The 14,855-nt window shown below is 42.5% G+C and overlaps 1 protein-coding gene across 6 annotated transcripts in view; it reads right to left on the bottom strand.

Moving 5' to 3' along the window:
• The window catches only part of PDGFD (platelet derived growth factor D), a 145,171-nt gene that overhangs the window by 58,102 nt on the left and 72,214 nt on the right, over positions 1-14,855 (bottom strand). For 4 of the 6 annotated variants that reach the window (XM_075742286.1, XM_075742290.1, XM_075742291.1 and 1 more), the window contains exons 2-3: positions 4,481-4,685; positions 291-471 (exon numbers count right to left, since the gene is read on the bottom strand). In XM_075742286.1, coding sequence (XP_075598401.1) covers positions 291-471; positions 4,481-4,685 — 386 coding nt within the window. The remainder of the gene's footprint in view (positions 1-290; positions 472-4,480; positions 4,686-14,855) is intronic. The other 2 variants (XM_075742285.1, XM_075742289.1) reach the window with 1 other exon arrangement.

Below are 14,855 nucleotides of genomic sequence, written 5' to 3'. Positions count from 1 at the left end.
CTGTCATGGCACTGGCAGTGTAGCCTCACTGCAGAAAGTGTTAGTGCTTCTGAAACATGTTATTAGTGTAAATCTTGGCCTGGACTTGACTTTATTTTATATTTAATGACAGGATCTGTCATTAATGTAGTATTAATGACTGTAGTATTAATGATCTGTATTAATGTAGTTGTTGGAATGAAAATACTTTCAGTCAATTAGTGTTTCGATCCAACCATCCAGTCCTCAACTACTGATGCTCTTTTATACTACAATCTGTCCTTCACCCATGACACAGCTAGGTCACTTACCACAAGGGAGTAACAAATCTTGAATCCTGGTTTAGCCACAAAGTAGTCATCGGATTTGAAGGTTATCTTTATCTGATTTGTTCTTGATGTTATTCTTGGAGGTACTTCCTTGTGTCCGCACCACCGTCCTCGTATAACCGTGCTAGTCTCCGATATATCTTCCACTTCCACAAAGTCATACCTGGGAACCAGTTTGAAGAATTAGTTTTTGCTAACTCTGGTTACAAAAGATGGTTGCAAATAGACAGGAGCCCAGATGGAGACACAAAGACAACTGTTCCCCGTTCTCCACTGTAAAACATCAGACTAAATACCACAAATGCTGGACATGCTCACGTAGCACAAAATACACTAAGCTGCAAGCTGCTGCCTGAGTGCCCAAATGGCTGATTTTTGGGCTCCTGGAACATGACAGATAGTATTTTCTACACGTTAAAATAGCAATGAGAGGCACTTGCATGTGCTTAGTACACAGTAAACATACACAATGCGTTTCATGTGGTGGATAAATAATTTAGAGACCTGATAAAATATTATTTAAGGCAGGCTGCCCAAACGGAGCAGCTGCAAGCTTTGCGCACTTTCCGGTGGTCCCCCAGCTCCCTGCAGCAGCAGCCACCAGCTCCCGCCTGCTGTGCCTGTTGGAGGGCTGGAGCCGGGCTGCCGCCGTGCCAGGAGCAAAGGGAGATGCTGGAGGGACACAGGGCAGTGCATGTCCTTTTAGGACCTTTGTAGGTGGCACGGTTCTCCTGCTAGATGGTTTGGAAAGACTCGTTTCAAACTTTGAAGCAGAAAAGGGCAGGCTGTCACTCTGCGTGCTGCGGCAGGGACTCCTCCCTCCTCCGCTGTTTGCGTGGGTGCTGTCACCAGGGGAAAACCAACAGCACGTCTTGCCCTGTGCAAGGTCACACCTTGGCCAGGCACTCGTGCCACAGTTGTGGTGCCCTCAGCCCAAAGAGGCTCTGCCAGGAGCAGCAGGCACTAAACCCCAGGGATGAGAGCACTCACTGCCGCAGCCTGCATCTTCGCTTGCTTCGGTCATTTATTGAGAATAAGGAAGGAAGAGAATGAAGTCCTGATCTCACAACATCTATGAAAAAAACAATCCCTCGATATCTGTGGAGCCAGAATTGGGCCCCACACATTGTGGTCGGCGAGGGAGAGGTGATGACAAGAGGAGCGGGTTGAGTGCAGGCAACGGGAGATGGGGAGAGCTGCCATCCTCACAGCACAGCTAAGCCTTAAAACTTTGGAGGTCTTTACCAGGGAAGGTTTTTAGTATGAAAGCATGTGCTCCCTCCAAAGAGGGAGTTTAAGACTGTTAACTGATTCTTACTAGCAATGTGCTGCTCCCCACGCCCGGGTCTGTGGGCCAAGCACCCGCCTCCCTGCTCAGTTGTGGGAGATGAATAGCTCTGTAAATAACAGACCTGCTCGTCTTTTTCTGCTGAGAGCCCATGAGAAAAAAATGCAAGCACTACATGGCTTGAGAATATCAGCACTGCTGCTTTTATATTCACCAACCCCAAATTGCACAGAACAGAAAATAACAGATTCGCCATAACCAAATCACTTAAATCTGCCCAAACTCTGCTGAAACATACATTTTTTTGTAACAGGACAGAGTTTAGTTTCAGACAGAGGTAAACTTGTCTCAGGCTCTCTCCACCGACCTCTGCTCCCACTCCCTCATGGTGATGGACGTGGTACCCAGCAGAGCTCCATGCTGCCCGCACAAGCATCCGCCACTGCCCCCTGGGCAGCACGATGGCCAGGGAACTCTTACTGTAACACGAGGGGTTGCAGAGTTTTCAGCATAACATAACCTTGTAGGCTTTGGTGAAAATTGTCCTGACTGGCCTCCCCACTTTTTGAAGCCAGGGGCCAGACTAACTGCTAGCAAAAATGGGGCAAATCCATGGGCTTTCAGGGATTATTTCTGCTTTCAACAGCAGAGGTTTTGCTGCAATGGTCATTGAAGTAGGTGCAATATCTCGGTTGTTTCTGTGGATCCAAGGAACCTCACAGGCTGGGAAACTTAACTGCTTTTCAGAATCATCTCTTATCAAGTGCCTCAGGAAATGCTAACAGCACTTCTAGAAAATTCTGTAAAACCTTGAATATTTCCCCTCCTTCTGAAACAGCTCTGCTAATGTATACCTTTTCATTCCTCAGCCTGAATGAAATTCAATCAGTTCAGTCTTAATAGTATGCAAATTACAATAATTAGCATTAATGAAAAATTGAAAGAAAACACTAGGAAGTTTCTGGGAAAAAAAGCATAAGGTCAAAAGCAAGTACAAAAGGAAGGTAAGGTGCAGAGGTCCTGAATTGCTTGTCCAAAATGCACAGCATTCAAGCACACGCTCAGCTCTCAGCATTCATTTCAATTAAAACACGCCTGGCTGTCTCTCTAAAGCAGCACTGCAGGGATTGTCAGGGACTGAAGTTGCAGAAAGAACCTAGTTTTGAAAAACATATTCAGAATTAGCAAAAAATCTAACTATGCACACAGTACTTAACAGGCTTAAAGCCATCACGAGCTGCCTGCCCGAGAAATTCCTCACGATGGAAGTAATACTACGCAAATAAAGGTCTTCCTGGAAGGCCAAGGAAAGCTTTATTGCAGAAAAGAATGTGAAATTTCTCCAGCTTTACAGACACTATGGATGATGGAAGGTCTTTGCTTCTCTCTGCATCCTAAATTAGCTGCTCTGGAAAAAGCAGGCGGATTGTGTTCCAAGACGGTCCCCAAACCCATAATGCCAATAACAGCTTGACTTCCCCTCACCGTGCCACCACCTTTAATGGCTCTTGACAGAGAATAGTTCATCTTTCTTTTTTCCACAGTAAATTAGCCCTCCATTTCATAGTTGCAATGCTTTAAGGTCAGCCACAGTTTATCCACTGTGTAAATATTAATGGGTCGCTTCTGTATGCATTAGGCTCTCAATCTGGGAAAGCGGTTGCGGTGCTAGGAGGTAACTGTTGTTACTGACTCTGCTGCTGATCTTGGACCAACAGTACCACAGCAGAGCAGCAGATGCCAAGACCATCAAGGCGCAGGGAAGGAGAGCCAGTTTCAGGCTGCATTCTTTTATTACTACACAGAAAGCAAACCTGCAGAAATGGTTCTCTCTATTGGTAACGTCGAAAATTAACAAAAAGTAAAACAAGAAAAAAAAAATCCACCCTGTAAAACCCTGCAGAGCTGCCAAACCCTATAAACGCAAATTAATTGACAAAGATAAGATAAGCAGAGGCTGGGTGTGCAGAAATCCTAACAACCCAGTTCTCTGCACAGATAAGGCGTAAGTAACAACATGATCAGGCAGAGAGCTGGAAGCTGAGACTCCAGCGTTTTATGTAAGTACCATCACAGCAATCTGCCTTTCGGAGCGCATGGGAAATCTGAGCCTGCTCTCACCCGCAGAACAGAGGGCTGAATGGAAGAAATATAAACAAAAACCTTCATGGATTTATCCTGTTTTAGTGAATGTTGGCAAGATTCAGCTCTGTGCCCTGCTAATGCAAAGCAGTTTATCCACCTGGGTTAATCAGCCAGAGCAACTGAGCTTATGGTCACTTTTGCTTAAAAGGGGAAACTAAAGCAACCGGGATATAGTAGAGTATACTTTATTAGATGTATCAGTATGCAGAGTACACTGATGTTTGTGGACCTATATTTAAAGGTTTTAAACCAAACTGTACCAGTGAAGAGTAAAAATAAAGACAAACAAATAATCTAAAGAACATAGTTATATTTTTCAATGCATTTTTATCTGTCCCTCACACCCCGATACAAACACATACCTACTCACTCACACCTCCCAGAGCTTTCCATCTACTGAAAAACATGGGTTTTGCCTGGGTGAAACATGACAGAGGTGATAGAGGACAAAATCCTATTAAAAAATTACCTGACTTGTTAGGTAGCTGGACTTGAGCGTACAAGTGCCTTGTGCTTAAAGTATTATAGAAGGACTAAAATCTACCAAAACTGCTTAAAGTCCAGGGCAGCTCAGTTTATTTATAAACTCAAAGGCCAATTTGGGTTGGAAGGGACCCTTGGAGGTCTGTCCTCAAAGCAGGACCATCCTAGACCCGGCCAGAGGTACCCAGATTTTGGTTTGCAGTCTCATGCCAGTGGCCACATCCATAAACTTTGCAAACTTCCACTTGCCACTCACCTGCAGATATCATTTTCAGGCTCCTCCAGGCCAAACTGATTATCGAAAGCCAGCTGGATCCTGGTGCTCTCCGGGGAGTGGAGCCGCCACGTCAGCAGGAGGTTCCTGGGGTAACTGCTGGGGAAGCGAGGACTGTGGATGCAGCCGTTCCCTGCCACGCTGATGGTCTCTTCTTTTCGGTACAAGTCTGTGAGGTGATTGCTCTCTGTTAGTAGTCACAACTTGTAGAAATTAGTATGTTGTTCCAGTTACAGGAAGGCAAAAAACACAACAGTTTATAACACAGCACAAATTATTTGCATTTAAAGTCTATAAAAAGTTGGGTCTAGGAGCAGTTATTATTAATTAGGAAGTACAGTGTATTTTCTCTTAATTCATCCCCCTATAAACAATAAGAACAGTACTCAACTATATAGACTCTTTATTTTATGATAAATATATCATTACTTCTACATCGATATTGATTATATAATTTCCTTCTCACCATTTTGGTTTTAAACCAGAATTTAAACTTTAATAATAGCTGCAAGCTTGAGAACAATGAAGTGACACAGAGTAAAGTGAAAAGGCAAAGAGCTCTTCTTCCCCAATTCGGTGCTCTGGGGAGAGATGCCCTCTGAACAAAACCAGCAATAACAGGCTGCAGGAAAATGTGTGCAAGTGAGTCTAAGTTTGTTTATTGTGCTTCAGTGTTTCATCCCAGAAACATGTGCTAGGTCACATTTTGATTTTATTTATATGGTGTGAATAATTTTCTGTCAATGGATCATTAACACAAATAGCTACTCCACACTTGCACCAAAGTGTCCCACCAACCATCTTATTGAGTAACTTCAAGACAAATAGACATCTTTACTGAATTAAAATTCCACAACTTCTGCCTGAGCAAATACTCAATTGTTCCTAAAGTTTACTTATACTGAGGTACAGCCTCAGCTGCTGCAAATCCCTAGCTCCAAGGATAACAGGAACTGTGGCAAGACCAAGCTCTCTAAAAGTCAAAATGTCTTCTCATTTGCGCCATGCACTTGCATTGTTCAGAAGTTACTGATACTGGAATTTGTCTCCCAGCATCAAAGAGCTGCAAACAACTATTTTTTTGTGCATTGGCAACCTTAGTGTGGTGAAATTTTGAGGATCAGAAGGCTCAAAGGCAACACGCAGGTCACAGCAGGGTTCAGTTCCCAGCTAAGACGCTCAGATCTGAGCCTCCACCCATGAGACAGCTATCTGTGCTCCCCATGTGGTGTGTGGGGATCTAGGGCTCAGTTCAGCCACTCACAGAGATACTTCTAACATCATTTCAGACATAGTACGGTTTCCTGCCTGGCCTCCACATGGACAGGGAGGTCCAGCAGCACACCCAGCAGACCCCAGCAACAGTCCCATGGAAGCTGTGCTGTCTCACGGAGCCACCTGCACATGGGCAAGCTGACCCCCTTCAGAACATAGCTGTTGGGAGCTACACCCAGACAGGTCCTCAGTCAGTCACCAACTGCACTGACCAAATTTCTGCTTACTACGGGAATTCGGACACTTGCTCTCATGCAAACACCTAAACTCTGGTGTCCTCATCTTAAACTGAACATCACCCCCAGTACTCTGCTGAATGTCAGGTCAACCTCCAGTTCCACTGCAAGCAACAGAAATATAAAACTGGTGCCTTCTCCTGAATTTGGCTACTGAGAAAGAGCAAATGGGGGGAAAATTTCTCCCACCAAGCCACTCTACAATTGTTGGAAATACAAACCAAAGTAAGCAAGCAGCCACAGCCATCTGCCACACACAGTAACCAAAGTCTTCTCTCTTAAAATAAAATCTAATGTTTGACAGAAGCTTTCTAAGCTCTTTATACAAAATAAATATATTTGTTTCATAAATGCTCATGGAAAACAGGAACCCAGAGATATGGTAAAAACTTCATGGTAAGTGCATCTATTTTTCAGGTTACTTTTTACCGGTTCCTGGCTGTAGATACCTCCCTGCACACAGCTGTAAGCAAAGCAGGGTTGTGTGTCTACAGTTCATTGTACACTTCTGACAGGGTAATAATTCTAGCTTCAAAACAACATGAAACTTAGAAAAGTCTGGTTTCCTGTAAAAACTATCTCTAAAGATCTATTGGTGACATCTTTCTAAGATGCTTTCATTCAAGATGAAACGTTCTCACACCCTGAGCCAACCTTTCTAAGCAAATACAGCCCTGACTCCATAGCTCAAAAAGTGCACAACTAGCCAGTTTTGTTTTGTTTTGTTCTGTCTTGACCAAAAAGTTGCATTGGAAAAGTGACAATTCAGTGAAAATAAAGACCACCCATCTATTGGTTTTGTTGCACTTGTCATCAGCAACATCTATGCTCAAGTCTGTTTTCTATTTTTTTTTTTTCCTTTTTCAGGAAAAAAAAAAAAAAGACACCTCTGGTTTTTTTCTCCTAATCTGGAATGAAACAAAATGTCCAGCAACACTACTGACTTCTTACTGAAATGCTGAGGACCTTTTGACTCTGAAAACACCAAGTATACCCAAAAGGACAAGGTATTTCACAGGACTATGTCCAAAATGTCCAAAAAAGAGGATTAAAAATAAAACAGTTTTGATGTAAACAAACTCTGCACTTTTGAATGAAACAACCATTTCCTAGGACACAACAAAAGTTACTGCAGTAAAACACGGCAGAACTCATCCTATATCTGAGACTACTTTGCTCTTCTTTCTTGGACAGCAAACTCTTGCCATTTTCCCACTACGGGCGCGCATTTCACTGTGTGGTTCAACATGGTTCATGCTTCTGAGGGAAAGGTTCCCTTTCCCCTGCCAGTCCTAGCACAGGCTTTACTCTGGAGCTGTCAGCTGCTGAGATCAGAGTGCTAGGGACAGCATCTTTTAAATCTGCTCATACATATACCCCCCCACAAAAAATCTGTGCACTTTACTCAGCACACCAGCTGAGAAAGTATGTTACCAGCCTATCTTGTTGTACCCCAAGAAGACAGGCTGTGTCACGGCTTTTCATTTAACTTAACCTCTGAACCCCACAGACTGGGGTGCTCTGCCAGCAAGTCAATCACAGCTGACCAAGATCAGTGCTGAAATGCAATGGCTGGCACAGCTCTGCAGTATCCAAGTTGAGCAGGTAAATGGAGAAATAAAGCTGCACATGTTAAAAGGCTTAAAAATCATAGCACAGTGGCTTGTTATTTCTATCATGGTAAATGCAGTAATTATAGAGTCATTATAGAGGAAAGGCTGGAGAGAAGCATGGGGAGACAATGCTCAGTATAGTAAAATAGGGGATATAAAAATACTACAGTATGAAGATACGCCTTTTCCACAAAGGAAGAAAGTATGCTTGATGAGAATGGACATAAATACTGTTTCTATAACTCACATGGCATGAAATGGAAAGCCACTCAGAGCCTTCACCTGACACTGGAGTAGACTCTTCAGGAGCTCTGAAACAGTTTGATTCCCTCCTACCTCTCTCCTCACATGCTAAATTACAATCTGAAGCGGTGTAGCCAGAACTAGAACCAAAAGCACTAGAGTTTTCTAAGGGGATTTTCAGTGGGATTTTGCAAAGATAACTGGTTTAGATAGACATGGGAAAACAGTCAACCCAAACTCGGTCTCTGGAGGATGGTCCCCCATGAATCAACAAGCATCTAGGAAACAGCTTGAGGAGATGTGAGCAACTCCTCTACTTCTTGTAGCAACTAAGAAGTGAGACTAAAATGACAAGACCTTTCCAAACAGACAAGCATTGTCCTCACCAGATACACTGGGGGAACTCTCGGAAACCGGACACCGGCCATGGGGAAAAACAGGAAAAAAACCACTTGAGAAAAGATGCAGGCAAAGGAAAAGACAGTGCTTTTTTCAAGGCGCTGAACTGTACCATGTTGTATGCAATACAATGCAGTATTATACAGTGTCCTGAATGTCACATACTAACTGTATTCCATAATGCTTTATGGGAGTAAATAAAAGACGACAGTAGGTAATACACTGCCTGTCACGTTTACTAAGAAGCATATAAAATCATTTCACAATGAATAAAAGTAGGTGTTAAGTCATAAGGCAAAACGGCCATTTAAGCAATACACAGGAGGAGGATATTCTAGATGGCAGGAGCTACAAAGACATCCTTGCACTGGGGGAGGGAAACTATCTCATAAGGAAGATGAGTGGGAAGAAAGCTGGGAGACATCCTTTGCAGTGAGACAATTCCCTGCAGAGTCTGAACTGACTGGGAAGCAGCTTGCTCTATATTTTATTTATCTGAACTAATCTCTCTTTTCTTTTCCTCTTAATTCTTCCCAACCACTAATTTTAAACACAATGGTATACATGATAGTCCAGCTGTCCAAGTTAGAGGAACTCCCACTTAAGTTCTCAAAGCATCTGCATTTTCAGAACTGCTTGCCTTCCTCTCCCTGCATGGAGGGCAGCTGGGTGTCAAACTGGGAAGTTCAACTCAATATTCAGAAAGCTGTGCTTGTCTCAAGACCTTCCTCAGCATGGGTGCCCAGCACATCCAACATTTCTCCTTCCCAGCTAGGAACTTGTTCTCCTAATGCCATGCTGCATAAGTAGCGAGATTCAGAAACACAAGTTTCACCCTGTGTTTGCTCTGGTTGCCTGCGTTTCCTTGCAAGCTTTAGCAGTGAATCAACAAATTCTTGTTAAAGCTACTCCCAGCCATGACACACCTACAACAGAAAGAAGTTCCCTTTTATTATCATCGTTCAACAGACAATTAATTCCTTCACTAAAATAAACTAAAAAAAAGCCCAAATCAAAAACAAACCAAAAGGCAATTACTGGTGGCTAATAGCTAATCTGACATCTGTTCTTGGATATCCATTGAGCAAGGAGAGCCCGCAAGTGTCAATTCCTTCTGAAAGTATAAGAATTCAGAGAATGACCTATTTTAAGGACCTAATCAATAATATGGAATATTTAGTTCCACTTTTCTAAGGTTTTAGCCTCACATCCTAAGGTGTTGTCCTGTGTATAAGTTTACATCTGCTCTTCTTCCCCTTGTAAAAGTGGTTGGTCAACCTCAACAACTTTGATGCAGTGGTAGAGGCCAAGAAGATACCATATTCTGACATGTTTTATGATAAGAAATATCCCCTCTTAAATCCCATGCAGCATAAACTGATGAGCTCATCCTCTGCTACAGCTGAGGACAGAGTTGCTGGAAACCACGTGAAGTTAATTTTACCATTCGTGAAACTATTTGTTATTTCAGGAAAGAAACTTGGGAGTTTGCATGTGGGAGTTTTCCAGATACAACCCTCCTCCCCGATGGCTGCTCTCTGAAAAAAATACAGCGGTCAATGGTTTGCCACCAGTTTTTAAACAAATGAGATAACCTTCAGGGAGAATAATAACTCTTCAGTTCCTTCAGTTGAAAATTAGCCTGATCTAAATAGCTGAATCCACAGAGAAGCAAAGAACAGTAAAACATTTTTGAATCCAGGCCACAAATCAGTTCATCTCAGGGACAGGCATGCCAAGTAAGCTGTATTTATGGCAGCCTGTTCAGATATTCATTGGTTTTTTTTTATTCCCCCATCCTCCTGCAATAAGGAGAAACTTTATTTGTTATCCATAAGGTTCTGTGTAAATCAGAGGAAAAGATGACAGAGTTCATGGTCAACTTAGTGTATTCCATAGCTGGTCACAGCTTGTTGGGAAGATATAAAACTCTAAGGTCATTTACCTTGTTAAAAGCAATTTCTTTTTAGTGAATAAAAACAATAAAATGAATCCTAGCCAGTGAACACAAAATTACATTTCTGGTCTCTAATGAAGAAATTAATACTATATGGTAGTACCTGCCTTAGACACCTCTGTCCTTTTAAGGACAGAAGCCTAACACACCTAGCTCAGCTCTGGTCCCACCACGATTCACCGGCAGTTCTCCAAGAAGGCAGACCAAAGGAGCGAAAGGGCTGGGAACACCAGAAATGAAACAGGAATAGGACATTTAGCCCAGGCTAAAAATTGTCAGTTGTCTGTTATGGCGGCACTAAGCTGAGAAAACAGTCATTCTGGTATAAAGATGCAGATATAAGACTATATTGGGCTAGTGGATCCAGTTCAAACCATTAATTCAGGTTGCTTTCAGCTTTATAAAACTTCAGTAATGCTGTTTATTTCAAGGAGACTAACTTAGAGTTAAGCTCATACTTAAGGAGTTTGCTGGATCAAGACCCAAATCAGAGAGCAGCATTTTAACACCACTCCATGTGTTACACATCACCCAGCAACCAAGCAATTAAGAAGTGGACCCAAAGCTCAACGGAGTTGATGAAAGACTCTCAGTTTGGTTGGCTTGCCACTGAACTTCAAAGAAGCAGCTCTAGGTACCTGCTCCTTCCCTTATCAACAGGCCCCTTCTTTTTATCAGGAGCATGAAAGATACTCCAGGCATCATCAGAGTTCAAATCCAAAGCATGACCTGTTCTGCCACTGAGGCAATATCAAAAGATGCTGTGTGCATGTTCAGTCAAATTCTGACCTCACGTGTACTCACTCAGCTCCGAGTCCCTGAGCTGTGTGGAGATCTTTGCTAGAAGAATATGTTTTGTATCTACATAGGATATATATTAGAGCAATGAAAAATTGAGCTGTAGTTGAAAGAAGCAAAATTAGCCAGTGCAGAAGATGGCAGAGAATGAAAAAAACCCAGCTGTCTAAAAATGAATTCAGAGCCATCATCCATTTCATAACGTAATGGTCAGTAGTTTGCCTGTGCTTCCGTGCGGAGCAACCCCACGAGTCTCGGCATTACATAGTCAATCTACGGTTGAACAGGACCTCAGCAAAGACCACTCATGAGAATATTAAGTGGGCAACTGGTAAGAAAGTCCAGGCATATAATTCATAGAGACAGCCTGTTACTCTACTTCTCACTATAATAAGCATTATTTTATTTGCATTTAATAATATTATTTGTACGGCGGAATGGTCACTATCATAACTGCATTTTGAATGTGGTACTAAAGAAATAGCCCTGAAATGAAGAACAGGCTGGACTGCATTTTGGTGGGATGAAGGCTGTGGCTCTCCTTTGTCCCCTTTGGTGGGTGCCTTGCTCAGACTTCCACAGATGAATACTGAGAAAACAATTCCCTATTTATTTTTATCAGGATATCAAACTCTGTGATGTTTGTTTTTTGCAGTGACTTGTATTACTTGCCTTTATTTGACTTCTTGATAGAGATTTTGCTCTGCATGAAAGAACATGCTGAATGCCTTATATTAAAGCAAAAGTGTCTACAGAAATGTAACATATGTTAGGCCAACATATAAAAAACTTTGTTAACAGCTAGTTCCTTCATGGGTGGTAGTGTTGCAATGCATCTCTCTGATGGACTCTTAAACGAACGGAAAACTAAATGTATTTTTCTCTTGGGATTCCGTAATTAAGTATGAAAAAGGAAAATGTGTATATCAAGAATGTGTGGCTCTAATGATGTGGAGTAAGACTAATGCAAATAACCCCATAATCATGACAATAAAAATACATAAAACCTTGAGAAAACGTGAGAAAAAAGAAAGGAAATGACTCTCCTGGTGCTGCAAAGAGCTTAAGGGAAACCCGATAACTGAAGCAGAAGTTTGCAGTGAGCGCCAACACCTCCATGAGAAGGCTGGTACATAACCAACTTGTGTAGTGCCTTGGACGAGATGATGCCAATTATAGATACAATTGCTATTAAATATGAATAACAACATTGGACTTTGGCTCACATTGTTTTGCAAAGAACTAGGCCATTGTGGACTTAGGCCCTCCAAATTTTCCTGTTTAGGCAGTGGCTTCAAGTAAGCAGACTTTTGTGGGAAGCTTTCCTCAAATCCTCCTGGTGCAATGAAAATATGCTCCTTTTTCATTTTCCCTTCATTATTTTTCAAATTTTTATGACCAAGGAAGGAATTTTTTGCCTAAGAAGTCTGGCATGGCTCAAGTCTTTAAAGAAAATTCGTTTTAACATTTTTTTTAGGAACTGTTTCAGTCAACCACTCCTAAGACTCAACAAGATGTGGAATTTCCTTAAAGAAAGAAAAATGTTGATAAAAGTAAAGAGAAAATCCAGTCAAAGGGGGAAAGGCTTCTCATGTTAAACACATTGTAGCAGATGATAGGCAATTACTGAGTGGAAGGCTGTATGTTAGAACATTAGGCAGTAAAAGGAGAAGCTGTTTCAAAAGACAAATCAAGGCAATTTTCTCTTGTAACGTGAGTTTCCTTACCCTCTGTCAGTACTGAAGAACGGAAATCTCTGGAAAGGAGTGAAAGGTCACTTCTTATAATGGAAAGTCTGGCAATAGTATTCTAGCAGACATTGCTTCCTTGGACTGAGTTTGCCATGGGCATGCTTTTAGTCTCTTAGGGTCCGTATATCAATTGATTACACAAAGATAAAAGCTTGTGGGGATATTTCAGTCCCGTTAATGCAGGTGTGCTAAAGACCTAAGTACTTTAAAGTTACCTAGATCTTAAAAAACCAAACAAACCATAGGCGGATCTCACTGTATTAAAATATGATCGTCGGTAGTCCCTTCCTTTTTCTGTAGTAGCCTAACAGCCAAATCTCTTCCAAGGAAATAGGAGCCTGTGGTGTGATTCTTCTACTTGCTCGAGAGAATTCAGACCACTTCTGTCTCCTCTGAAGGGACAGATGGGTTCTGGGTGCCGCTTCAAAGATGGGTTGTCCATTTTCCAAGAAACAGAGGGAAAATGCAGAAGCAGTTCTTGGAGCAGGGACCAGAGCCCAAGACTCAGCCAGAAAATAAAGACCAAGCAGCTTTTCTATCTCCTACTCCAAGACCCACTGTCCTGGGTCTCTGACAGTTTAGACCAGAGCGCACCATGGCTCCCTTTTTGTTCCCATGCCTCAATTTTGTTCTGCTGGAAAGCACAGCACTGGGACAAAGACGGCAGTGGACATCGAGGTCTTTTCCCAGCATGGAGGCAGATAACAAGTAGGGCATCATTTAGCTAAAACCCCTGTGTTGAGAAACAACATTTCCCCAGTCTGGAAAGCAATTTAAGTCGTACGTACTGAAAGTACTGAGTACTTTAAGTACAGAGGATCTTTCCTGTAAGTGCTTAGGATTTTCTCTGGAGGTTTGGCATCAGAATGCTGCAGAGCTGTCATGTGGATAGATACTGCAATTTAACAAAGTTTCCAGGCACATTCATAAAATTCTTGGCTGTGGCCTTTTATTGTTATGATCTTGCACCAAAAAATCTAGAGATTTCCTTAGTCCTGCACCAAAGAACGAAACTACATGTGGTGAAAGAGCAGGAGAGCTCATTCACTGCTGATATATAGGGACCAGCGGCTGGGAAGATGATGCTGGCCTACATCAGCACAGCCCACAAGCTCAGGAGCTGCTGCTGTGCCACACGCAGCACAGATCTCTCCCACCAGCACAGCCACATCCTGATCACTGTAAGCCGAAACCAAAATTGGAAATGGAGTTGGCTCCAAAGGCTCGATTTTCACATGCCAGCTTTCCAAGTCCTTTCTGGAAAAACAGCTGTTGGGCTGGTTACCAAGAGGAAGTGATTGGAGACATTTCTTCTAGGCTGTGTGGGGGTGTTCGACAAAAAAAAGAAGAGCCTAAGGAGTGGTGGAGCTAAGCCATCGTTCAGGCTCAACTCGTACTGCTGCCCCGCGCAGTCCCTGCTGCAGCCATCCCACCTGCGCTCAGCCCCAGCGGTACCGGGCTTCCTGCACCTGACCGGCTGGTCACAGCTCTGCAGTCAGGGTAAGGACATCAGGAAATGGGAATCGTGACATTTTTAGTCATTTAGTGATACTGCAAGAGTCGAGCCATCTAGTGCAAAACTTTGTTCTCTTACTGTTTCCTCATTGTAGTGCCCAATACTGGAGGGGCGCTGTAAAGTGTAATGTAAATTAAAAAAAAATGTAAAAAATACAGTGTAAAGACACACATGGGTAAAGGTAATTCCGAGGCCAGAAGACTATTGCATTACAGTTCTCTGTTTAACAGTGAATGTCTCAGTGGTTTCGCTCCCTGTCTACATGAACCTAACGTGTTCATCATCAGTTTCGTGATGGTTGGAGATTCTGATCAATGCTGTGTTGTGCACTATGGGAACAAAGTGAGAGATAACCTCTCCTCTGAAAAGTTTACAGTTTTCAGGGTAAAGGATAGAAGAACTAGAAAGTCCAGAGAAATATTATTTATATGGTTCAGCAAAACAATAATGGGACAAAGAATTAAATATATCTTTCCAGATTTCTATTCCAAAGCCCTCACTGGGCAATGCCATTAGAAAAACAGGTTTTGTTCTTTACCCAGAAGCTCCCTAAATGGGAAAACTACAAA

Source organism: Balearica regulorum, chromosome 1 (genome assembly GCF_011004875.1).
Source record: "Balearica regulorum gibbericeps isolate bBalReg1 chromosome 1, bBalReg1.pri, whole genome shotgun sequence".
Taxonomy (NCBI): Eukaryota; Metazoa; Chordata; class Aves; order Gruiformes; family Gruidae; genus Balearica; species Balearica regulorum.
Note: the sequence above shows the minus strand (reverse complement) of the source record. Positions and strands in the feature narration are given on the sequence as shown.